Source organism: Triplophysa rosa, linkage group LG20, assembly GCF_024868665.1.
Source record: "Triplophysa rosa linkage group LG20, Trosa_1v2, whole genome shotgun sequence".
Lineage (NCBI taxonomy): Eukaryota > Metazoa > Chordata > Actinopteri > Cypriniformes > Nemacheilidae > Triplophysa > Triplophysa rosa.
In genome coordinates this window covers 12,221,881-12,247,061 of record NC_079909.1, presented here as the reverse complement: position 1 = coordinate 12,247,061, position 25,181 = coordinate 12,221,881, and the positions used below count along the sequence as shown (strand labels likewise).

The following is a 25,181-nucleotide window of genomic DNA, read 5'->3' as shown; positions in this document are numbered from 1 at the left end:
AACATCCTTATAAGTATTCCTGCCAATCAGTAGGATCCTCTGCTGTAGATGTGTAGCCTTGCTGCGTTTAAAAGGGATGACTGACGATACACCACAAGTTTCCACTCACTCTAGATGGTAATCATTGAGCGTTTCCGTGGTTGTGCTTTAAGGGAGGTTTAATTAGCACAAGATAAGTAAAATATATTTAACATCACTTTAATAAGAGATTTGAAAACCTGAGAAGATGAGTGCTTCTAAAATCATCATGTGGATTAAACAGCCTGTCTTCAGTCTTACAGTCTTACACATGCTGGAAGGTAAGACACATTACACACATTGCATAGACATTTATAAAAAAATCATACAGATACATCAATATTTTTAGGTATATGCTGTAAAATTTCAGCGTTAAAACAAAATTATGATTAATTGTGTGAAGATTATTCCTGGAATCTTAAATCATTAAAATAAAATTATTAAAATTAAAATAAACTAGTAAAAAATTAAAATACAAAATGAATACGATTATTTATTTAATCATAATATTACAAATAAACACATGAAAACTGTTAATTTAAAGATCTACTTCTGTTTTATTTTGCCTCTAAAATGACTTTTCTTGGTAATGTGGTCACATTAATTAAATATTTGGTACATTTGGTTTTTTTTAAATGAAGCACCTTGTTTACAATGCAGGAACTCTTTTAACTCAAAAAATATATATAATCTGGTTTATTTCAGTCCATGGTTTGGTCAAATATGGCCAATTCCTAAATTATTTATTGTAATTTAACCCAAGGGTTGGTTTTGTCTATTATACACCAAAGCACATGTTGAAACAACCCATAATTTTTAGAGTGCACAGTATAAAGACATACTGTATGTGACATTGATCTGCTGTAAATAATCCATATTTACAAATCTGCTTCGGAAAATAATAATATTTCTGTAAAACAGTTTTTGCTATTTGTGACCTATGAAAACCAGGCTAAAGTCCCATAATCTAACTCTGAGATAACAAGCATCAAAGTTTGATTTAATATTTGATTTAATCTCACTATAATTTAGATTTTTGACATAACCTTAATAAGTATTACAGATATCAAATGTATATTGTCACTGAATGTTCTTTACTTCATGTTAAATGATTTTATGTAAATCAACAAAAAATGATTTTAACTGGGCTTTCACAGACTGGGTCACATTTTCCAGTGGCATCCACAGCTATAATAACACATGAAGGAGATCCAATAAAAATGGGGAGACAACTTCAGATCAAAGTGCCTGAGATCTAACTTAGAAAGCCAGTGTAAATGTCATCATCGATTGATCTATTACTATTACATCAAAACGTGTAAACATAGTAACACTATTCATACATTCTGCCGTAATGTGACAGATACAGGATTGATGATGAGAACCTTCTGTGACATTGCATCATCTTAACATGATTTCAAAATAACAGTTAAACAGAGACAAACCAAATTATCCTATACTTTATTGTTTTAATCCGAAATGTGGGGTTGTTTAACCCATTATTGGGTCAGATACATTTTTTGAGATAATTTAACCAAATGGTTGGGTTTGCGCCTTTTTGACTCAGCACGGGTTAAAATAACGTTTTTACTAGAGGATTGTCTGTATATTCATTTATTTTAATTCAAAATCATTGTATTGAATTTTGCAGGTTCCCCAACAGAGGCTTCATGTGGACAAAATACCTCTTGGTATGAATAATTTTGAAACTGTCAATGCATGAACACTGCATTTTGATTATAGAATAATGTGCATGGAAACATAAGACTATAGAAAGATGCAAAACCTGAAAGGATTAACAATACAATGAAGAACTAGCATATAGCATTATGGAATTTTCATCTGGCTACCTTAATCATTTGATTTCATGATCATGGTTCTACCTTTGCTTTATTGTTCGTAGTGATATTATTAATCCTTTGGTGATTGGAATAATCTTTTTTCTGGCTGCCATGGTTATCTTTCTCCTAATATTACTGTATAGAGAATTGAGTGCAAGACATGGTACGTGCATAATGTTTATATTTAAATATCACTTTAAATGTGATTATACTTTTTTGTAATGCTTGTCATGACGGTCTTTTTTGTGCATTTGTGTTTCAAATTCAGACATGAGAGTTACTGAGAACAGGGAATCAACCCCTTTGAGTCAAAACTGTGCATTAAACGTTCGCCCTCCTTCAGTCAACGGTACAGACCATTTTTAAAATAATAGCCCTGTCTTACTATTAATCCGTTGAGGCTTTCACACTAAACTTTTGCCTTGCCAACAATTAGGTGCATATGACTCATCCTCAACCAGTTCTGAAAGTCCTGAAGGCTCTGTAAGTCATTTAAAAAACCATTGACTTCCCCCTTATCTAATAGCATCCATTACATACTCGAAGTGTTTCATACATCATTTCACAAGTGTTATATGTTTCTTCACGTGTATTGTTAACTGGATTTTGTTTTGTTTGGATGTCAGCTGGCAGACATTTCCAGTAGCTCTCAACGGTATACTAGTCTCCACTACCGTTGCAAGGATATGGATTACATCAATATTTCAGAGGGAACATTGGACTTAAACAATAAAAAATCATGCGACATAGACTACGAGAATGTCACTGAACCCCAGAAAAAGATCACAGAGAAAGATCAGAAAAACAGCGATGATGGCAATGCAAGCGATAGCAGTGACACAAGCGTTGAATCTGCAGTCCATTACACCAAGGTTGTTTTTCCTAAAGCAGATAAATGAAGGATGTAAGTACAGAAGTCATGCGGAGATTATGGTCCCACAGCATCTCATTTGGTTTTGTTCAGCAATTTGTTATAAAATCATGCATGTGTAGAATTTTATAGGCCCTAATATTTTTCTTCTTATACCAATAAAAAAATGTTTTAAAATGTTGCTTGAGGGAAAACATTAATAAGACTTTATTTTTTTAAGCAAAACCCCTTTGCTTTTTGTGTTTTTGCTTTGTTATGTTAACAAAATGGATGGGGGGCATCTATTCCAGTGCTTTTTCAGGTGCACATTTCAAAATATGTTCAGAAAACACCACATCCTGTCAGGAAGGAACAACCAGACATACATCTGTGAAAGGCCAACAGTAATAAATAACAGCTTTACTGTACATGTGCAGTTATCATTTACTGCACTCTAATAATAAACATGCATCTTGCCTCTTCATATATGTGTACATTATGTTTCTGCTACCCATCATCGTTTGTCATTTAGAGGGAGACACCGAAAACCAATCGTGCAATAAACAAAGAGTGAAGAAAGAATCATTCATTAAAATAATGACATTTAGAATATTGATATTTCGCCATACCATGTTTAAGCACCGCTATAAATTAGATTCTATGTTTTATATTGTACATAAAGAGTTGATTGCAAAATAGATCGCAATGCCTTGAAGTGACAACGTCCCGCCACATGGTGGTGCAGTTCTGCTTGCATGATCTTTCATACAAATGCGTTTGACTTTGTAGTGTACTAAGAAGCGTGCTGTGAAAGCCTGAGAGATTAAACGTTGTTTTTTCAGTAGCTACTGTTTAAAATGAGGCAACACTGAACAAAATTCAACATTACCTACATTAAAGGTAAACAACACGGTAAAACGTGGACTAAAATATATACAAACCCGATTCCAAAAAAGTTGGGACACTGTACAAATTGTGAATAAAAAAGGAATGCAATAATTTACGAATCTCATAAACTTATATTTTATTCACAATAGAATATAGATAACATATCAAATGTTGAAAGTGAGACATTTTGAAATGTCATGCCAAATATTGGCTCATTTTGGATTTCATGAGAGCTACACATTCCAAAAAAGTTGGGACAGGTAGCAATAAGAGGCCGGAAAAGTTAAATGTACATATAAGGAACAGCTGGAGGACCAATTTGCAACTTATTAGGTCAATTGGCAACATGATTGGGTATAAAAAGAGCCTCTCAGAGTGGCAGTGTCTCTCAGAAGTCAAGATGGGCAGAGGATCACCAATTCCCCCAATGCTGCGGCGAAAAATAGTGGAGCAATATCAGAAAGGAGTTTCTCAGAGAAAAATTGCAAAGAGTTTGAAGTTATCATCATCTACAGTGCATAATATCATCCAAAGATTCAGAGAATCTGGAACAATCTCTGTGCGTAAGGGTCAAGGCCGGAAAACCATACTGGATGCCCGTGAACTTCGGGCCCTTAGACGGCACTGCATCACATACAGGAATGCTACTGTAATGGAAATCACAACATGGGCTCAGGAATACTTCCAGAAAACATTGTCGGTGAACACAATCCACCGTGCCATTCGCCGTTGCCGGCTAAAACTCAAATGGGCAGCTTACACATCTGGAAAGGCACCATCAATGCTGAAAGGTATATCCAAGTTCTAGAACAACATATGCTCCCATCCAGACGTCGTCTCTTTCAGGGAAGACCTTGCATTTTCCAACATGACAATGCCAGACCACATACTGCATCAATTACAACATCATGGCTGCGTAGAAGAAGGATCCGGGTACTGAAATGGCCAGCCTGCAGTCCAGATCTTTCACCCATAGAAAACATTCGGCGCATCATAAAGAGGAAGATGCGACAAAGAAGACCTAAGACAGTCGAGCAACTAGAAGCCTGTATTAGACAAGAATGGGACAACATTCCTATTCCTAAACTTGAGCAACTTGTCTCCTCAGTCCCCAGACGTTTGCAGACTGTTATAAAAAGAAGAGGGGATGCCACACAGTGGTAAACATGGCCTTGTCCCAACTTTTTTGAGATGTGTTGATGCCATGAAATTTAAAATCAACTTATTTTTCCCTTAAAATGATACATTCTCTCAGTTTAAACATTTGATATGTCATCTATGTTGTATTCTGAATAAAATATTGAAATTTGAAACTTCCACATCATTGCATTCTGTTTTTATTCACAATTTGTACAGTGTCCCAACTTTTTTGGAATCGGGTTTGTATATCGTATACGGTACTACAAACACACAAAAAGCTAACGCAGGGTACGAGCAGAAGTAACACGTGGTATTTTATATACTGTACTCCTGCATTTATTTAAGAGGAAATGTTTGCTAATATTGTTATATTTTAGCTATTAATCAATACATAGTGGATTTTTTGCTGCACATCATGGAAGAAAAATGCAATATGTGATACGTAAAATCAATTTAAAATTAAAATATCATTCAAAAATGAATATTAAATAAACAACATAGATTCACATCCAGTGTTGGGTGTAACTAGTTACTAAGTAATTAGTTACTGTAATTTAATTACTTTCCCTTGAAAAAGTAAAGTAAGGGATTACTCTTATTTTTTTATGTAATTTAATTACAGTTACTTCTGATGTAATTGAACTAAACACGGTGTATTCAATAGTGGAAATGACATCAAAATTATAAGTCTAACTTTAAAATGTATATGCTTTAATGTATTCTTCTCACATTTGTATACTTTGGTCAGTTAATAAGAATAATTTATGTAGTTATTTATTATTCATTTGAATGAATTAAATAAGCCGTTTCATGTCTATCCTTAAATCAATTCTAATCAAGGTTGATATAAGATATAGAAAGTAATTAATAATAAGTAATTAAATGCTTTTTGGAGAGAGTAATTTGTACAGTAATCTCATTACACTATTGAATATGTAATTAGTAACTAGTAATTAATTACTTATTCAGAGTAACTTACCCAACACTGTTCACATCTTTACGTCATGTTTCTGATCATCATCCGCACGTGAGAGCACGCGCATGGTCTCATCCACACACGCATGCAAGCACTAACATTTGCATCGAGATACAACTGAATAGGCTATAGGTATCTTTTGAAGTATTAAATCGTGCAGATTGTTACTTACCATTGCGATATGCAAATTTGCAATATTTAAATAAATTATGCAGCCCTAATGGTAGATAAAAGCAGCTCTGTAATGCTAGCTGAAGTTATCTGAGCGAGCAGAAATTAACCAAAGCCTTGAAGCTATACAACAGGTCAAATCACATACGAATGGAGTTACTTAATATCAGATTTACTCCAAATAACCGAACAGGACTTTTTGCCTCTGTATTCTCATTAAACACAGATGTTAGTGGAGAGACAACCAGGTTCCAAGAAATGCTTCTTTAAAGTCTCGGTGAAGTTAAAAATCACAATTAATTATTTTTTCATGAAATATTGCAGCATTTATAGTAAATGGCTTATCAATATGGGTCATTTTCTTTTTAAAATTCATGTACCCTCATCATTTTCAGTTAAAATCTGAAAATGCACTTGCACTGAAATGACTATGCATCTCAAATGACGTAAATTAGACGGCTGGGCCGGAGCATCTGTTAACTCCTCCCATTCAACTGCTGTCAGTTTCATTTCAAAATCAATACAACAGCTGTTTTTACACATCCAATCAATTCGCAGTAAATAACGCAAGCCACACCCACTAATGTTCTCCTTTGAATTCCTTTTCACTCAGAAATGTGTCAGAATACTGAAGTAAAAACGATCGCAAGTTCCGGTTCACGGTGAATTTAAGTGAATGTAATGAATTTCAGAATTTGTTTGGATATTGCGATACTGATACTGTGGAATGTATAAGTGTGGTAAACATAATTCATTCATTCACTTCAAGTATTCTTCTTCACCCTTTGTGTGATAAAAGCTTTACACATGCTATTTATCGACATGATTTATACACACACTGCTTGCATGTGGTTTGGTTTAGAAGTTGAAATAAGGTTCAGTTCATAACAGATGCTGAAGTTAATTTTCACGGGGGTGAGACTTATTTGGTGGCAAAGCAACAAAAGAACTTCTTTGTATTGCTCACATTCAACCAATAATGGAATAATGGATATCTTTGATCTCTCTCCTTCCTCTGCTTTAGGCATGACAGTCAGCGCATGAAAGATTGTTCCTAATAAATTCGTAATAAAATGTAACTTTTTATTAATATATATATTGTCATTATATCAAACATTTAATTACATACAAAAGTATTTTTTCACAGGCTGTAAGAAGAGATTAACTCTTAAACAATATGAGTCAACAGTTATACAAGGATTCCAGGAATCAGTGTTTTGGCATGTCAAAGAGGTTTGGCGTGTGAAATGTGGTTTGGTGAAACACCAGCACGCTCAGAAATCTCCACAGCACATGCGAGATCACATTCTCTGTCAAAATTGGATAATACAGCCTTGCTGAGATCCTTATTGACTTGGTGTGACCAAAACAATACAGTTCTTCGCACTACATGTAAGCTTATTTGTGTGAAGTTATTGTGGTTGTCCATACATTACCAATAGTGCATTAGGAAACACAAAAAAACATGACGTTATTTTCAGTCATTGGCAATGTATTTAATGCTTTTTTAATTACTTTTTCAAGTTTAAAGTCAATGGCTTCGTGACCAAATTAAATAAAGCTTTCTGGAATGTTTTGATTGCTTTTGTGCACTAAAAGTTTGACCACCAACATACCACAAACTCCATCAATAAACTTCTCCAGTCTTCCTGCCACACTAATCCAGACCTTCCGTGACAGATTAAAGTCATAAAATCACAAAAATGACATCTAAAAGCATTTAACCCTGTGGATTCAATGCCATATACTTATATAGTGCAGTTAATCTGCATTTACTTTTAAATGTGTTTATTTAGCAGATGCTTTTATCAGAAGCGACTTAAAAATGCAAGAGCATTTAACGTCTGTCAATGAGCTAATAATACTACCACAAATTCATCTGTTTTGTTGTAATTTTACAAAAGTCATTCATTTACACTAACTCATAAAGCCGCATCAATTGTTTGAAATTTATGTATGCTACAGTTTTTTTCATTACTATTGTTTTTTTACATGTTTTTAATTAATTTGCTTTTTAACAATACAAACCTATATGAATAAAAACAATAAATGTGAAATGTATTATGGTTTCGTTGAACATTTGGGGCCTCATTTGTAAAACGTGTGTACTTACAGATTTGATCGTAGCGCCTACGCAAAAATCCACGGCAACGTTCATAAGCATAAAAAAAAGTCTTTGATGTGGAATAGTGCTTAGCGCCACGTCAGGGTCTGAGCAGACGTGTCATTCCTTTTCAATTTTCTTTCCCAGCATCTGACACAAACAGATGACACATCCTTGAAATGTCTGTCTTGATGCCAAAAAGTTTTGTAAGGTACGACCACTGCACATATTTCTGGCCTGACAATGTTATTTTATTATAGTCATATGTGAATAAGCAATATGTAACTCTTGAAAGCAGTCTGAGATAGGAACAAACAAACAAACATTAGATCATTTTATTGTGTTAATTACAAACACATTGTTAATGTTGACTTTGCTAAGCATTCTAAAAAACACAGACTTTGGTTCCTTTTACAATTCGTTGTTTTGGGACTGAGCAAAATGTAGTGTTGTTAGAGGCGTTTAATTAATATTTGCCAAGCAAATCATTACGTAAATTATTTGCTTATGATGTAAAGACGGAGCTTATAACATGGCTTTCAATACGAACAGTATATGTATTTATCTATATATATTCTCTCTATATATTTGTTTTTGAATATTAAGACAAAACACTCAATTTTTCATGGAAGAAAATTAAGATATCTCCTGTCTTTCTCTTTTTTTATATAATCTTTGATGTTTTCAAGATTCTCCAAGATTTTATGAGAATATAAATGAAACAATTGTGCAAGGATGCTTAAAATATGTCCATATATTAATACATATTAAATCATGGCAAAGGACCACTTATGACATCTTTAATCCTCTGTGTTCAAGTACTTAATCTTGATTTTAGACATATTTTGAGCATTGAGGTCCTGTATGCAGTATAGTTTCATACATTCTGTCTTGAATAAATAGTTTAACTCATTTCTTCACAACTTATGTTTCTATTCTAGCACTTGCTGTTTGATTGACAACACTTGGGACGTTGTTTTGTTTAGTACAAAGAGGCATATTTGGTCACTTACTTTTTGCTGTCTGTAAAATAGCACAGTTATAAGCAAAACTCCACCACACGCTAATGTTATTATGAGTGCAGAGGCAAAAAAGAGGATTGTACTGCTGGTTTCTGTCATGGTGGAGTTCCTCTGTGTTCCTTTATCTTGACGATCTTCTGGAGTGTGGATCTCCTGCTTGTCCTCCTGAGATCTGCTGTCTGTAGAAATAATCTGTTGTTAATTATGTGGGTTAATAAACTTTTTATTAAATCATGAGAGAGTTTTATATCAGCTCGTGAACGTACATTTTGTCTCTGGAGTTTTTATCAAATGTCTTGGCTCCCTCGCCAATGTTTGGGTGTGTGTTTGGGAGTTTTCAGGAGGACTGTTTAGATGACTCAGTTGTTCAACCGTGGTGGTCAGATGTTTTGATAAATGCACAGCTGTTTTCAAAACTGTGCTTGTGACTGGTACCATGTGTTTGCTCATTTGGAGATTTTGAAAAAGTTTCTCTTTTGCAACAGGAGCCATTCCTATCGCTGCAGTTTTTAAATCAACTTTTGGGTGAGATGTTGTGGTAACCCAAGTCTGGAGCAAGTTATGGGAATAAAATGATCCTTTTTGGCTTTTGGAATCTAAAGACCTCTTGGCAAGTAAAATGGCAGTGCTTCTCTCCACACTGTTCTGAATGCTATCTCCCGTGTCTCTTCTATAGGGGCCAGGCACGGTTGACTGAAGACTAAAATCAGTTCCTCCAGGAGAGAAATCAGGTAATTCCTTTGACTTTGTGAAAGAAGGGGAAACACCCAATGACAATGTATGCTCCATCTTTGAAACAGAATTTGAGGTTTTATCCATTGAAATCGGAACGCTGCCCAAGAGGAAGCTGTGTAAATCTCCCACTGTTGGTTTTAATGTAGCAGGTGTCCGTGAAGAAAGTGTAGGAACTGGATTTGATTTTGCTCCTCTGTGTTTTACTTCAGTCTTGTGAAGCTGTTTAGTTCTCCCGGACGATCTTTGTGGTAATGGTGTAGATTTTAGGTTAACGTTCCATTGGCTTGTGGAAAAGGGCATCTTAGATGGTGAACTGATCGCTGCTGGGCATGTGCACGGACATTCTGAGACCCCTGAAGGACCAATACAGACACATTTAATGTCAATTATGACAACAACAACAACAACAAAAAAAAACACACACACGCACATACAGTGATATTGTAGTGTTCTATCACCTGGGGATTGGTCAAGCGGTTCAGTAGTGGATTCTGGGTAATCTTCTGTGTACTCCTCCTCACAGTTCCAGTTTACAGGATCATCACTCTTAGTCATCAGATCCATGTACATGCGAATCACCTCCTCAGCTTTTACCAAAGCTGCCCTGGCCAAGGTCATGTGGATTCTTACAAACTTTGCAGGGCTGTTCTGTGAAATGTATTAGTAGGTTAGTTTGTAAAGTCTTGCTCGTTGCTGATTTCTCGGGCAACACATTTGTAGTAAAATGCGAAGATTGACTTTGTTACCTCGATCTCTTCATTGATTGAAGGTATGCATCCCTGTGAGTATATGTTGTAGATGACGTTCATCAGTGAATTCGTGTAACGATAATTGTCAGAGTCTTTGTCATATATGAACTGTGTGTTGAGTAGATCCAGTATGTGAGGGAAGGCTGCTTTAATGTAACAAACAACACTCTGAAACAGAGAAAAAAAATGAAATGATTATTATTTTACACATATTAAAGGTCAAATGTGTGAAATCTAGCGGTTAGGTTGCAAATTGCAACCAACGGCTCACTCCACCCCTCCCTTTCGTAGCGCTATACGGTGGCTGACACAGGATTAAGATGTCATCACATTTTAGCTTCTTTGTCGAAGGAAATAACTTATTTACAAGCGGTTTGTCCATGTTTTTTCATGGTGAATTCCATGTAAGGGGACCGGTGGTGTATGTAGAAAGAAATAGCTCATTCTAAGGTAATAAAAACATAACGCTTCATTATGTAAGGTCTTTATTGTCACAGTCACGTCTGTCCCCATGCCTGTTCCTCCGAGTTTTCCCCCCGGACTACACCTCCCAGCATTCTCCACGCTCCCTCACCTGTCCCATGTTTCACATCACCTGCACCTGACTGTCATCAGCCTCATCACCGGACTGTATATATTCCCATTGAGTTCCTTTGTGCATTGTCCTGTCTCATCATTTGTTACCTGTCATGGCTCTGCTTCCTTAGTCATGTTTTTCTTGGTCCTGTAGCAGAGTCATGACAAAGTCTTTGGTTATGTGTGGAGAGAAACATATTATTGTCCGTTTGACAATAATATACGTTCTCTCCAGTGTCTTGTCATTGGCCCCATTCCTCTTGTTTCCTCGTAATCTTTCCCTGAGTGTTTAATGTCTCACACCTGCCCCATGTCGTTATCCCTCGTTTGTGTTTCCTATAAATACCCTCTTGTTTCTTTGTCTTGTGCTCGTGCATTGTATGTATGTGGTTGTTCTCGTGTCCTACGGTCCTTGTTCCTGTGCTACTGTGTTTGCTGATGTTCCTCGTTTCCTCCCGTGTCTCTTGTTCCTGTTATCATTTGTTGTAGTAAGTGTTTGTTTAGTTTGTCAAGTGTTTATTCAGTCTTGTGTTTAGTCAGTCTTCGTTCTGTGCTTGTTTATTATTTCTTGTTGCTGTTTTACCCCATCGTGGGTCCTTGTTTTGTGTTGTTTAATAAATATCTTGTTTAACCCCTTCATTGCCATTGCCTGCCTGCATTTGGGTTCTTGCCGCCAAAATCCTGACAGTAACCCATCTGTAATCCAATTTCTCTCGCGTGTGCAACATTAAAGAGTGTAATTATTGTTCAGCATTACCTCGTCTGTGGTCCGTAACGCTCCATGACATTTATACACCTCTGAAGACATAGTTATGTATATTATATTGCATTTCTGTCAATAGATCCTCCTTAATCTCACACATTGCACCTTTAACAAACTGATATTTCAATTAATTAATTCATTTTTATTATGTGAATTTACCATATTAATAAATCATACTTGGTTTGTTAGTAATTTACTGAACAGTGTTTTCCTTGGCGCTTCATTCAGTGTCAGTGTAGACCTGTAATAACTTTATTCTGTGTATGGGTACCCTTGACGTCGTCGTCATCTTCACAAGATTTATTTGTATTTTAGTGGAAGCTTTTTATCCAAATAAAATGAAAGTAACTCTGTTACAGGGGAAGTTCCCAGGTGTGTAATGCTCAGGCACAAAATTTGGTCACCCTGTTTGGAATATCTCCCAACTAGGATACCAGTGTTCCTTCTTTTGGTCATTTAAGAAGTATTTCTAAATGCCTAATTTAAATTGTCATGGTTTAAATATAACTAGCCATTGATATTGCAGGAATCTCAAAAGGGCATTGCTGTGATCTTCTAAACTCATGACTGATGGGTTCAGCAGTTTGTTTAAACAAGAGCTTTTCACTACAGTAAATGTTTCTTCTTCATACTGTAGCCTACATGCTGAGATTTTTGAAAGGTTAAAAACAAGATCTCTTTGAGCTCAACTGGCCGCTTTAATAGTTTAATGAGTAATTTGATTACATTTAATGTCATGTGGTAAAAAAAATCATCACTTATCATGTGAAGGCACTGGCAGTATACACAAATACACAGATTATTATTGACAGGAATATGTAATGTGTGTGATTTAGAGGGAACTTCATATTTTGAAAGTTCCAAAGGCAAACCTTTTATAACAATTGGTTGTCAATAGTTAATGTGCCGGTATTATGAATTTACTATACATTTTTGTTCGAGTAAATCTTGATGGAGGCATGAATTAAACAGTGCTGTGACAGTGACAGACAGTGCTGTGCCGTCAATATTGGATCCGATAGGAATGGCTCAGCAATCTTTATGTCAATCAATTTAACCCCACTGTGAATTGTAAACATTCCATATCAATCATTTAAACTACACATTCGGTTTTAATGTCCGTGCTAAGCTACCGAAACCTGAACAGGTCATGGTGTTGCATGTTTTTTCAAACCTCCTGAGAGTTGAAACGTGAGATTTAAAGCCAGGACAAAATGATTTGATATGGTTGAAGTCTGCTAGCTCCTTTATAACAAAGTGCTGACGAGCCTAAACAAATTCTTGTTCACTTTATAAAGCTAAATTACAAGGTCTGAGACAATTTATTACACTACAATTCCTGGCTTTCTTGCAGAGGCTCACAGTGAAAAACACAAATATTGTTTTTAGTCCATTGGTTTTAGCAGTTTTTCAGCTTTAAACATGATCTCATGGAACATGTGTTTCAGATCAACGTCTCCGACTTTGCAGCATAATTTGAAGATCGATGATACCAGAATGTCACCGATCATATTAGGCGTGTCCTGGATATCAAGTTCATAGAAATATCTTTTGAAAACAGGAAACTGAGTAATTCATATCTGCTTTTATATAAAGCTCAGTAATCCTTAATCCGTCCATTATATAAAACTCATCATCCATATCAAGAGTTGAAAACATACTGTACTTACCAGGTTTTGACGTTCAGTGAAACTGTATGTGATTAAACAACCATTTTGCAGCTGGTTTTTAATCTAAAAAGTAGAGGGAAAAATCAGTTTAGAAAGAAAAGATTTGACTGAGATCATTGTACAGTGGCTTTTCACCCTTAAGCAGCTGGTAACGATTCAAAATGTTCAGTAATATTTATCTCACAGCTGATCAAAAATAAAAAAATATATTGTCTTACCAGGCGTCTCAAATTCAGGAGATGGCCTTGGGTGACAGAGTGCTTACATGGGCCTGGCACACCAGCATAGACCAAATGAAAGCACAGGATAAGGAAGAACCACTGATGCCTTATCTGTGTTAAGACAACACATTTTTTTAGAATCAAAATGACTTTTTAGCATTTTATTTCAAAACACCAAAGTTGTGCTTAGGAATTGGCACCATACGCCATACATATACATAAAAAATAAGAAAGAGGATAAGAACAAGCAGGTTCCAGCTGCGTCACCGCTGCCATTACTTCAGTAACTCCAGTGCTCACACACATTTATAAACCTCCAGGTCCTCTGCTTGTACACTAAGTAGCTGAAATGCTATTAATAAGCTGACATGTCCTGTAGTGACATGATCATTTTGCTGCTTCCTTTGTCGTTATCATACACACACCTCTTATGAGGTGGATTTACCGGTGAGCTGCTTTGAGATTTACAAAAAGGCAACACAAAAGTCATACAATAGATTGAAATAATATTTAAAATATATTTAAACTAAATAGTATAGATCCTTGAGGGGGTTGAAAGAAAAAAGTCCTCAGAATATGCAGAACCTCTTGTCTCATAATAATGATGAAAGTTAAGCATGCGGTTAAACATTTAAAAACACGTTTTTCCTTCAGCAATAACTTAACCGTAATAAAAGTTGTATTTAAATTCCTCAGACAGAGTTCCCTGCTATGCTCTGTGAAGAGCTGAGGTATTTATACAATAAAACATGCGGTGATAACAGATCTAAAAAGATGAATACCATAAATTGCATGTCCCCGCTACTGTATCTGTACTGTATCTACAAAAACAGCCAATGAAAAGAAATAAAATTCTAGGCATATAGTTGTCCCATAGCAAACCTAATGACCAATAATCTACACTAGCTCGAAAAACTGGCAGCACGTTTTTACTCGGCAAACCTCAAAAGTACAGCCAACTGAAGCAATGAAATTTCCCGGGCCACAGGTTTCTTTTACATACCATGCATGGCTCAAGTAATGTGCCCCCGGTTGGTTAATGGTTTGGCTTTCTCGCGTCAAATAACTTGATGACCATAAATCAAGAAGTAAAAGTCTTTGGAAAAAGTTCAACGATAGTATTCGATGTAAGAAAAACATTCTGAGGTTACGCAAGAGATCTAATCAATGTTCTTGTGAAATTTTATCCTGAAGCGGAGTGATTCACAGGTAAACGCTTCTTTGTGATGTCCGTTCAATTCTTGACCAAAGTCACGCAAATGTCCTTAAAAAAGAATATTCTGTGATTTTGTGCAAATATTAAGATTTACAGTTATTACAGTACAAATCACTTTCAACAAGCAATCGACTTGCAGCGGGCATAAACATGATATCCACCACAGACCATATATCATGCCGATGTAAAACATGGTTTGCACAGGAAAAATAACATGATACATTTTTAGTTTAATCAATAGATGCAGATGAAAGTAACTCTCTTACCTCGGCTTTGTGGGCTGTTATGTGTGTGTTCATCTGGCTGACCTGAGCACGTAGAAAGGAACGAAGTCCTCATGAAGACTCATTGGAAACCTTTTTGTTTTGCGTTTTGATCCTGATAAAGATACTGTAAGCCCATCTGAAAAAGTTAGGGCGTATTTTTAAACTTAAGACGTATTTCTATCTGCTTGTTGAATGTAACTTACTGGGGAACTGAAGAGTGAAACCATGACTTGAGGTGCCTGGGGTCTATAGTGAACCAATAGGGGGAGTTGCGTTAAAGACCTCCTTCTCTGCCCTCTCCTTGGTTTAAATAAAACAACCTTTCCTCCCCACTTCAACCAACTGATCAACAGAATAGAGAAAAGTTACACTTGTGAATTGTAGTAACATTGATTCTTTCTACAAGATGTGATTTATGCAGGAATTTATGATTTTCAAATATGTGGAAATATGGGCTGAAGAATACATCTTAGGATACAGCCAAACAGTTTCTTGAGAGATGTATAGGACCCAATTCTCTCATTATTTATTCACCCTCATGCTGTTCCAGCCACAACCACTCATTTTCTCCACAAAATAACCGAATAAACTAAACACATAGTCCACATATAAATTATAAGCTTACTTGGCATACATTTGTGCATTCTCTAAATGTGTTTTGTGTGTGTATACTTTTAATAAATTATCCTATTGTGACAGATCTTGGAATACAAAGTACTTCACAACTTCTATTGACAACTTTTGTGTTGCTCTCTTTAAATAGTTTTTTGTTCTTTTTCAAACTTTTGTTATTTGTCACTTTCATTGTACGTAGAAAGGCAATAAAACACATTCTCTTATTTTATATTGTATTTCAGCGAAGAAAGAAAAACAAGGGTTTGGAGAGACATGAGGGTAAGTAAATGTTGACAGATGTTTGATCTTTTAGTGAACTTACCCTTGAAATGTCCACACCTACGTTGTTCAAGAATTATTACCATATACCTAATGTTAAAGCTGTTATGACTGCTCATTGTCATATTGTTCCAGTTATTAAAATTTTATTTAAAAAAATGTTATATAGAACATTAAGTTGATGTTTAGACATTGAATTACCAACCAAAAAAGTCTTGAAGTCAGTAATATAGCCATATTTAAATGAGACAGGACGACTATTGTTTAAAGATGATTGTTACGTCCCTGTGGAAGTATTGGTGTTTGTTTGTCTCTGTTTCTTTTTCTCTCCATCTCTGTTGTCAATTCGCAGGTCCCGCCTATTGTTCCAAGTCAATCTCCTGGCTGTAATAATGACGTCATGGATCTCCGCCAATCGTCGGTCGAGTTCCGGTTTTAAAAGGACGCCGGAATGAACGCTTGGAAGGGTGGTTTTTGGAGACAACAGACTGGTTTCTGGAGACGAAACCGCTATTGTTTTTGACTTACGATTTATCGTTACTGTTATGTAACTTTGGGGAGAGAAACTGAAGAGAGAGAGAAACTGAAGAGAGAGAGAAACTGAAGAGAGAGAGACGTCGCGCGACATACATTGTGCACACGTAGGTTTATACCAATTTTTGTATTAGTCGCACTAGTTAGGAGTGAGTGCCACCCCTTTGTATGTTTTGTACGGGCTAGTAAGAACAGATTATTTAGGGCGTTTATACGCTGAAGACCCGCTGTGTTTTTTTTATGTTTCTTTATTATGAGTTTAGGTTAGAGGGCATTTTCACTAGTTAGTTTTTCTGTTTTGTTGATTTCTTTGATTTGGCACCACTCTCGTTCTGTTTTCTCTCCTTGGTCTTGTATATATATTGTTTCTTCTTTATTAAGGACATTTTGTTATTCCTTATTAACATTATATTCACTATACTTTACTATTTACACATTTTGTTTAATAAATTGTTTAAATGTTATTCAGTGGTATCATTTGTGTCACCACCGCATACACACACACCCTCAGAATTCTTTCAATTTAAATGTTGCCACCTCAACCCCTAAGATTCCATCTGGGGTCGTAACAATGATTATCTAGACAGATTTCCTCCAGATTCCAGACGTCTTTACTTTCGGTCTTATTTAATTAAACTGCTTGTAAATATAAATTCTGTGTCTGTTGGAAGTTAGCGTAATTATTCTCTTGAAACCAGCTGATTCATGCCAATTAAAGTATATTAAATAGATGATCAATGACACCTTGTTTAGAGGAGACTGATTGTCTAAAGGACTCTTGAATGAATGAAGGCAAGGAGACGATGTCCACAAAGATGCTGAATGTATTTTTTTATGTTTCCTTTTAAATACCTGCTCTGTCTGCCATTGACCTAATGAAGCAATAAGCCCCAAGAAGCAGTGGGTTACAGTGCATTTTATAACAGCCTAGGGCGGAGTGCCTAAAACCCCCTTAGCTGTTATGAAATGCACTTGTAACCCATTGCTTCGCAGGGCTTATTGCTTTTATAAAACGGTTATTCCATATGCGAAGCAAGGTTTCATAAAATAAAGTAAATAAAGTGATATTTTGGCTATTTATAAATGGGGGTATTTTATAAGGTCTTAGAACCCGGCTCAACCAATCAGAATAAGGACCAGAACTGACCGTTTTAAGTGGAATCAAAAAAACTCATCAATATATTTTAATTTGTTTTTATACGAAACTCTTCATAGGAAGAGTGATGCTAAACATTATATACAGTATGTAAAATCTAAACCTAGATTTAGAGCACACATTCTGGACCCTTTTGTAAGCCAACAACAGCTAATTAAATCTTATGAAACAATGTGTCAGCTTTTATATGTTTGCATTACTAACATGTGTGACAAACTATACTGTATGTGCTACTTGGTGACTCTGTTTTCCACCCATATATGTGTGCTGAATGATTTCCAGTATTTGTGAAAAAGAAACACATGTCCAGTTATGTTGATGATGGGGTGCTTGAGCTTTATTCATAGGTCTGTGGGGCACATAGGGAATTGTGTGGATGTAAATGTATCATTGATTTTTTTCTGGAAATGATTACATCCATTGGGGTAGGGGTTATGTTACTTTGACAACACAATCTTTATTTTATTTTAGATCAACACCTATTTTTAGGACAACTTTATCCAGTTCAAAGGGTATTTCATTCAAAACATTCTTTAAAACTTTTAAAGGCAAATGATGAATCGCATTCTGTGAAGGAATCAAATTTGTTGCACATATTCCACACGAACATCTTTACACCCCAGTAAACACATGGTTTACACATGGGCCACCTTTTCTAAGAAAGAGGGTGAATTCATTATAGGACCAAAGTATGTGTGTTGACTGTAGATCACTGTTCTGCTTTCACTTTGGGGAACCGAGAGTGAATATTCAGCTATGTTCTTGTTATTCAGGAGTAAATATTCAAAGTGTACAAAGACGCCTTTAAAATGTACATCAATGAAATAAGGGACATATTTACCAATATTTCTTCTGCAGTTCAGTTCAAGGGATCAAAAGCCAAATATCTTAATTATGATTTTGCATTACATGTTGCATAAAAACCTTGTACTGTTTAAACCAAACAGAATGCAGATTTTATTTGATTTGTTTACGGAATTAGAATCTAAATCTTATAAATTCCTCAATCTCTCTCTTGCTTTGAACATGGTCATGGAATGTATTTGGCAAGTCATTCTTCCAGGCACTGCCATTCACTTTTATCAATCTTAAAAAAAAAAATTACTTGGAAACTAAAACAGTTAATTAGAATGATCTAAAAGTCTAAAAGTTATATTACCAAAAGTTAAGTGGAATGAAGCAAAATAACATCTTGACAAACTTTTTTTTGAATTTTTCTCTCTTGGGTTTTCTTGGTCTCGCTCTCTCGCATACACACTTTGGCCCTCCAACATTAAATGCCATCTGATATTCTTTTGGTTTATTAAATTTCTAAAGCAGAGGCACATTGTGTCACATGACTTCCCAATATTGGTGGAACCACATGGATCCGGATCCTCTGAAAATACACTGTGGCTAATATGCCCCTTGGAATAGAATACATTTTGTTTTAGCTTTATAATTTTTTTAACAAGTGCTCTATTGCTCTTGGACATCTACCCAACCTTATTAGGCTGTTAACCAATATGTGCTCATAGTGTGGCACTTGCGGTAACAGAGCGGTTTAACGTTTGGATGTTTTTTACAACCCTGCACAGCAGCACTGGGCTTTTGGGACTATTGATCCAAGAAGATGTTCTCCCTATTTTCCCCACAATGTATGTAGCACAGACTGCATGTTAGCTATACTGTCTGGCAGGCATATTAATGAAGTCGAGCCCATGGAGAGACAGCTATAATATGAATTTCCAGCATTTTTTCATTAGGAAATGCAATCCAGAGAAATTCACGGATAAAAGGTTTAAGCAATAGTAAAAATCTTCATGCTAGTCCCAGTTTGAAGGTTCATTTTCACCATGTTTAAGAAATTTGAGGCAAAAAAGACCTGGGGAGTGGGTAGCCATTTTACCATTGATCAAAAAGGTCGCTGGTTTGAGAACCGGCTAACCTTTGACCTTCCCCGTGTTAAGTGGAATTTCCTCCAGGCACTCTGGTTTACTCGTAAATTTTAACACATGCAGCTTAGGAGAATTTGGGCTCAGTGTCTGTGGAGGTTCCAGTCCTTGCCATTGTTGTGCAAAGAGGTTACATGTTGTCCCAGAATGTAAAAGTGCCCCTCTGATAATCAATATAAATAAATAAATAATACCATATACAGGCCCGGTTCCAAATCTCTGAAGGTGCTTCTGAATATTAGTGAGGGTGCTCAAAAATATGTTTACATTTATAAACAATGCCTCATAATCTTCACCCGTCTTAAAATAGTACCACCATACATGGTATCATCTAACTGGAAATGTATTTTTTACCAGCAGAAACATTCTGTATCACCTGATATTCAGCAAAAATAATAATTTGAAGAAAATATGCAAAAACATTAAAAAAATATTACACAGGGTGCAAACCTGATATAACAAAGTATAAAGCTATGAAAATTAACGGTAGTGTTAGTGAATAAAAGCAATTGTTAATTTTGTCTTTTTGTTTTGCCTTGTGCAACTATGGGCTGGTTTCCCGGACGGGTTTTAGCCTAATCCCTGTCCGGGAAACCGCCCCTATAAATTTAGAGATTTATACTGTTTTATACATGTCTTAAGTTATACATGTAAGTGAAATATTTTTGTCTGACTCTTATGGTGCTTTTTCGTTCATTTGAGAGTGCTTAGAATCGGGACATACTGTTCAAAAGTTTAGGATCACATTACTGAAATGTATTTTTGATCTTTAAAATAATTTGATCTAAAGAAATTATCATTGTGAAAAAATAACTGTGAAAACATAACTTCTTTCATTAGAAAAATGTCAGAGATGTGTATAGAATACTAAATGGAAACATGTTTAATATGTTAATACAGGTTAATATGCTGTTCTGCCAGATTTCAATCATTTTTGAAATGATCTAACTATTTAGCAGCAGGCTGTTGAGGACAGTATAATACAAAACTTTTTTCTGGATATTATTCAATCAAGTTACTGAAGAGTTACAGGTATCTAAGGTATTGTAAAGCAACCATGTTACGTGCAATTGGAACAGGAACCAAACCTATTACATTTTCTTTGATTCCCATCTCTGCTCCGCACACCCAAATGTCTGCTGTCAGGGCCTAAACACCAGGGGCGTAGCTATATGGTGGCCATGGGTGGCCACGGCTACCCCTGAAGGATGGATGGCCACCTATCTGGCCACCTCTGTTGTAAGATGTGTGTCGGAATTTACAGAGTTCTGCGCAGATCATTTAGCATATGCACTGAAAGTAACGTGAGAACATTACTCTCGCATTAATATGATGTCGTATGCTGACGCACTGACGCAAACAGTCTGAGCGCTATAGCTGAACAGCTGCTAACCGCTTCGACAGTGTACTGTCTGTGTACCATGGAAGTTCATCGCGAGCAGAAGGATCAGGTCAGTAAAATCAGTCTTGTTTAACTGGATTTCATTCATTAATTACATTTCCCGAAAGTTTAAGTTGGGGTACTGCAATGTTTATTTTTTATAAAAAAATGCTAACTTACTGCAATAGATAGCTAGCAAATTATTTTAAAATAATGTTAGCACATGAAAGCATTGCAAATAAATTGTTTACTTTACGTTCGTTGTGTATGTTTTTGACCAGAAAACTATGTGTAATGAAGAATTTCTGTTTCTGATTTTTTGGTCACCTTAATAAAATCACTGGGTCTTACCTGGCCACCTCTAAATAAAAGTTCTGGCTACGCCCCTGCTACACACCCATCATCAATATCTTGTCTTGGGCCCTGTGAATTAAAGGCATGGCCTGCACAACCTGGCAGTCTTCCCTTTTCCCTGTCTTTCCCTGTGGAACATCCTAGTTTGTGTCCTTCAAAACAAAAATATGATCACAGACTTCCCATCTGCCTGTCGACAAAGTCTGTAGAGGTACTTTTCCCAGATGTAAACGCTCATGGCTGACATGCTGTATAAATATGTATTTTATTTTTCACTATTGGAATGGAATAAAAGGAAAGTGTGCTATAAAATGGATGATTAAAAGCGCCAGTAAAAAAGGTTCAAAGTCACGTAGAAATGATGAAATAAGCAGAGGACTGTCCTTGCATAACTGATTATGCACTGACTGCAGTGCATCAGTAGTGGTGAACAGAATATCATTGAAACAGCATTAGGTTTCAGATGATCCAGGTTTCCTTCCCACTGTGCGAGAACGAAACGCTGAAATAAAATCATCTGAGAATGGTCTGTTTTATAACGTCCCTCAGTGTGAGATTACAGGATCGGAATTTTGATGGTTGATTTACCTAGACGTAGGGAGATAAATAAAAATAATGTTTTTCATGAGGTTCATAGTTTTGCACTCAGAGATTACATACAAGTATTATAATCACATTTTCAAAGGATTACTCTGATCTTCTAAACACCTGTCATTTTTAAAATCAAAACAGAAAAATGGATTGGGTTAAATTGAATGTACAAGAATTTAAGAGAGCGTTTGATTATATGTGGCTTTAAAATATCGACTAGTTGGGACTACAAGCTTAGACCATCAGCTAAGCATAATAGCAGTTTTATCTTAGAGTCTCAGGGGTTGGTCGTGGAATGGGTTGGTTATGTGCCTGGTTAATGAACGGACTGTGGGCGATCAGTCGAATAATTCATAGATACAGTAATGTACAGTAATATGGGATTTTTATTACAGACATTGTCTGTTACTGTTGTCTGTTATCTGTTATCCAAAAGAATACGTTTGATTCATCCCTTATTTGGTAAAAATGAAGAAAAAAACAATGCACAATGGATGTCTAACCACATACTAAAATTTTCTTAGATGGGAAGAGAAACCATTTTGCAAATTCATAGAATAAGAAAAAACAATAATATATATTTGATAAGCTGAGGTAACTGTATCCACCATAGCGCCGTCTCTCAGGAGCAGTGTGCTTTGGAGTTAGTTCAAAACAAACACAGTTGTCAGCAAGCTTGCTGTGGCTCTCAGTAGTCTGAGAACACCTAAAAACAATGACACGCACACATGCACTGTGGTGTTTCCTTTGCATTCTGTTACCTGCAACCCCAAAAAATTCTACTCTGTCTAGACCTATAAAGTTATGTGACACCTGTGCCCAGAAGATTCTAAACCATACTAGTGGATATTATATTGTTCGCAGTCTTATTTTGCTGTTTTTTTTTGTTCCAAGGTGTGGTTAATTAATGTCATTTTCTCTTTAGTCCTAGTCAGTATAAATAGTCCTTTTGGTTGGTCTTGTTTGTTTATTGTAGCTAAACCAATACGTAATAATTAAGCACTTGTTATTGGGATGAAACACTAATATTCCATGTTATATGGCCATTTCAGTCTTAGGAAGAATCTTATCGAGCTTTCTGAAATGTAATACATATTCGTGGCTTGACTAATGTTATTCAGGTGGCTAATGGAAACCATTACTTGAAATGCTTTACAATATGACGATCAGCATTCTTGCTCCCCCAACAGGTGGAAATGAAAAATATATACAGAAATTCCCAATACAGACTTGGTCGGTGTCGTGCCATAGCTGGGGGGAAACATTCTTTGACCTCTCATTGGAAATGCATGGTGTTAGCCAGTATGGTCTTCAAAAAAATCACTTTTTCTGTTCAGCAGAGCTGAGCTGTATTGGGTGGGAAGAGGATACTGTATCTTCGCGGGCAACCTCCTGTTTGTCGACGAACCTGCCGGTTCCGGCGATGAGGATGACACAGGCCTTCTTGGGTTCTCAGAGGACGAGGAGTGCATCCCGCTCGCTGGTGTTCCCCAAGGTAAATACCCCACTGCCTTACCCCAGTCCATCCTCCTGGACGTGTGCGAACGAGCAGCCGCTCGCCTCAACATTGAGTGGCCAGCTCCGCAGAGCGCCACCGACCAGGAGAGGGATGTGTATGATGGGAAAGTGCTGGGACCCCCTCCTGGCCCCGAGGAAACAACTCTTCCCCGTTCTGCCAGCGTGCGTGAAGCACATGAGGCACAACTGGGCAACCCGCTCGATCTGAAGCACGGTCTCGCAGTTCTTGAGGTTAAAGACAAGGCGGCTCTCAGCATGGGTGATCCCCCCACTGTCGAACCATCGATCGCAAGGCATCTTAACCCAGGGCGGGCTGCTCGCTCCCCTGAAGCCGGTCTTGCCAGGCAAAATGGACCGTTTATCTTCCTCCGTTCATCAGGCCGCTTACAAGTCCTCGGCCTTGGCTGTCAGGGCTCTTAATGTTTCGTCCTTGCTCTCTGCTTACCAGGCGGAAATTTTGGACAACCTGGGGCAGCAGCTGGACAAAGGATCCCCCTCACAAACCTTTTGGAAGGAGATCCTTACGGTAAACGACCTCTTCCTCCGAAATGCTCGTCAGGCTGTCCAAGCTTGCGGGCGCTCCATGGCGCTTTCTGTAGTGGGGGAGCGTGCTCTCTGGCTGAACCTGTTGGGACTCCCTGACAGTGAGAGGAAGCGCATCCCTAGCCAGGCTCTCTTCGGTCCCACCATGGCTTTGATGCAGCAACGGTGCGACAACAAAAAGAAAGAGGCTTTCAAGTTGTGCCTCCCCAGGAAAATGGCTCCGTGCCAGTTGCCCACTGCGCATTTTCCTAATCCCCCATCACAGGTCTCACAATTAAGGTCTACCTGGCAGCTATTTCTGCCTGCCATGTGGGCTTTGAGGGCTCAACAGTCAGGCAGCATCCTTTAATCCACAGATTTATGAAGGATGCCCGTCGCTCCTTACCAGTCATCAGGAGAACCGTCCCTGAATGGGACCTCTCCATGGTGCTGGAGGCCCTGTCTCAGTATCCTTTTGAGCCACTGGGAGGTATTTCCTTGAAGCTGTTGTCCTTGGCATCAGATAAACGTGTCAGTGAGCTACATGCACTCTCAGTACATCCTTCGTGCACTAAATTCTCTCTGAGTGGAGATAAGGTTTTTCTTAAGCCTAACCCGACTTTTATGCTTCCCTGCGTTCACATCGGAGGTGTTGGAGCTGTCCGCTTTTCACCCTCCGCCTTTTTACTCTGCGGAGGATCAGAGGCTGAATGCTCTGTTTCTTGTCTGTGCATTACAGACATATGTGACAATGACCAGTGTTTTCCGGAAGAGCGACCAGCTCTTTATTTTTGGGTGCCCCTCCCAAGCAGAGTCCCATATCTAAGCAGCACTACATTGACTTGTGAACACTATAGCCTTGGCATATGAATCAAAGGAAGTGCAGCCCCCAGGAAACATCAGATCCATTCCACGAGGGGCTTAGCTGCCTCTTGGGCTTTGTTCAGGAGAGTATCACTGCAGGACATCTGCTCTGCTGCCATCTGGGCTTCTCCCCATACTTTTGTGTGTTACTTCTGATTGGATGTCACCAAAACCTCAGTAGCACATTCTGTTTTAGGAGTGGGGTCTTCATAGCCCCTCCTTGTTAT

At 37.1% G+C, this 25,181-nt stretch overlaps 2 protein-coding genes across 4 annotated transcripts; one reads left to right on the top strand and one right to left on the bottom strand.

Moving 5' to 3' along the window:
* Positions 1–109: 109 nt before the first annotated feature.
* Positions 110–3,181, top strand: LOC130571734 (uncharacterized). 2 transcript variants are annotated; one of them, XM_057362895.1, is made up of 7 exons: positions 110–299; positions 1,670–1,709; positions 1,922–2,022; positions 2,128–2,208; positions 2,296–2,342; positions 2,486–2,763; positions 3,021–3,181. In XM_057362895.1, exons 1-6 carry the CDS (start codon positions 227–229, stop codon positions 2,756–2,758), a joined length of 615 nt encoding a protein of 204 aa, XP_057218878.1. In that variant the 5' UTR covers positions 110–226; the 3' UTR covers positions 2,759–2,763; positions 3,021–3,181. The 2 variants fall into 2 exon arrangements, with proteins under 2 accessions (XP_057218878.1, XP_057218876.1); XM_057362893.1 differs by having other exon boundaries at positions 2,486–3,181.
* A 5,038-nt stretch (positions 3,182–8,219) lies between these two features.
* csf1a (colony stimulating factor 1a (macrophage)) lies at positions 8,220–15,510 on the bottom strand. Of its 2 annotated transcripts, XM_057362892.1 has the most exons (8): positions 15,410–15,510; positions 15,207–15,330; positions 13,722–13,835; positions 13,504–13,566; positions 10,492–10,662; positions 10,204–10,393; positions 9,277–10,098; positions 8,220–9,189 (listed from the first exon to the last, which is right to left on the bottom strand). In XM_057362892.1, the coding sequence occupies exons 2-8, from the start codon at positions 15,237–15,239 to the stop codon at positions 8,921–8,923; spliced, it is 1,662 nt and encodes a 553-aa protein (XP_057218875.1). In that variant the 5' UTR covers positions 15,240–15,330; positions 15,410–15,510; the 3' UTR covers positions 8,220–8,920. The 2 variants fall into 2 exon arrangements, with proteins under 2 accessions (XP_057218875.1, XP_057218874.1); XM_057362891.1 differs by having other exon boundaries at positions 15,207–15,470.
* Between the last annotated feature and the right edge of the window lie 9,671 nt (positions 15,511–25,181).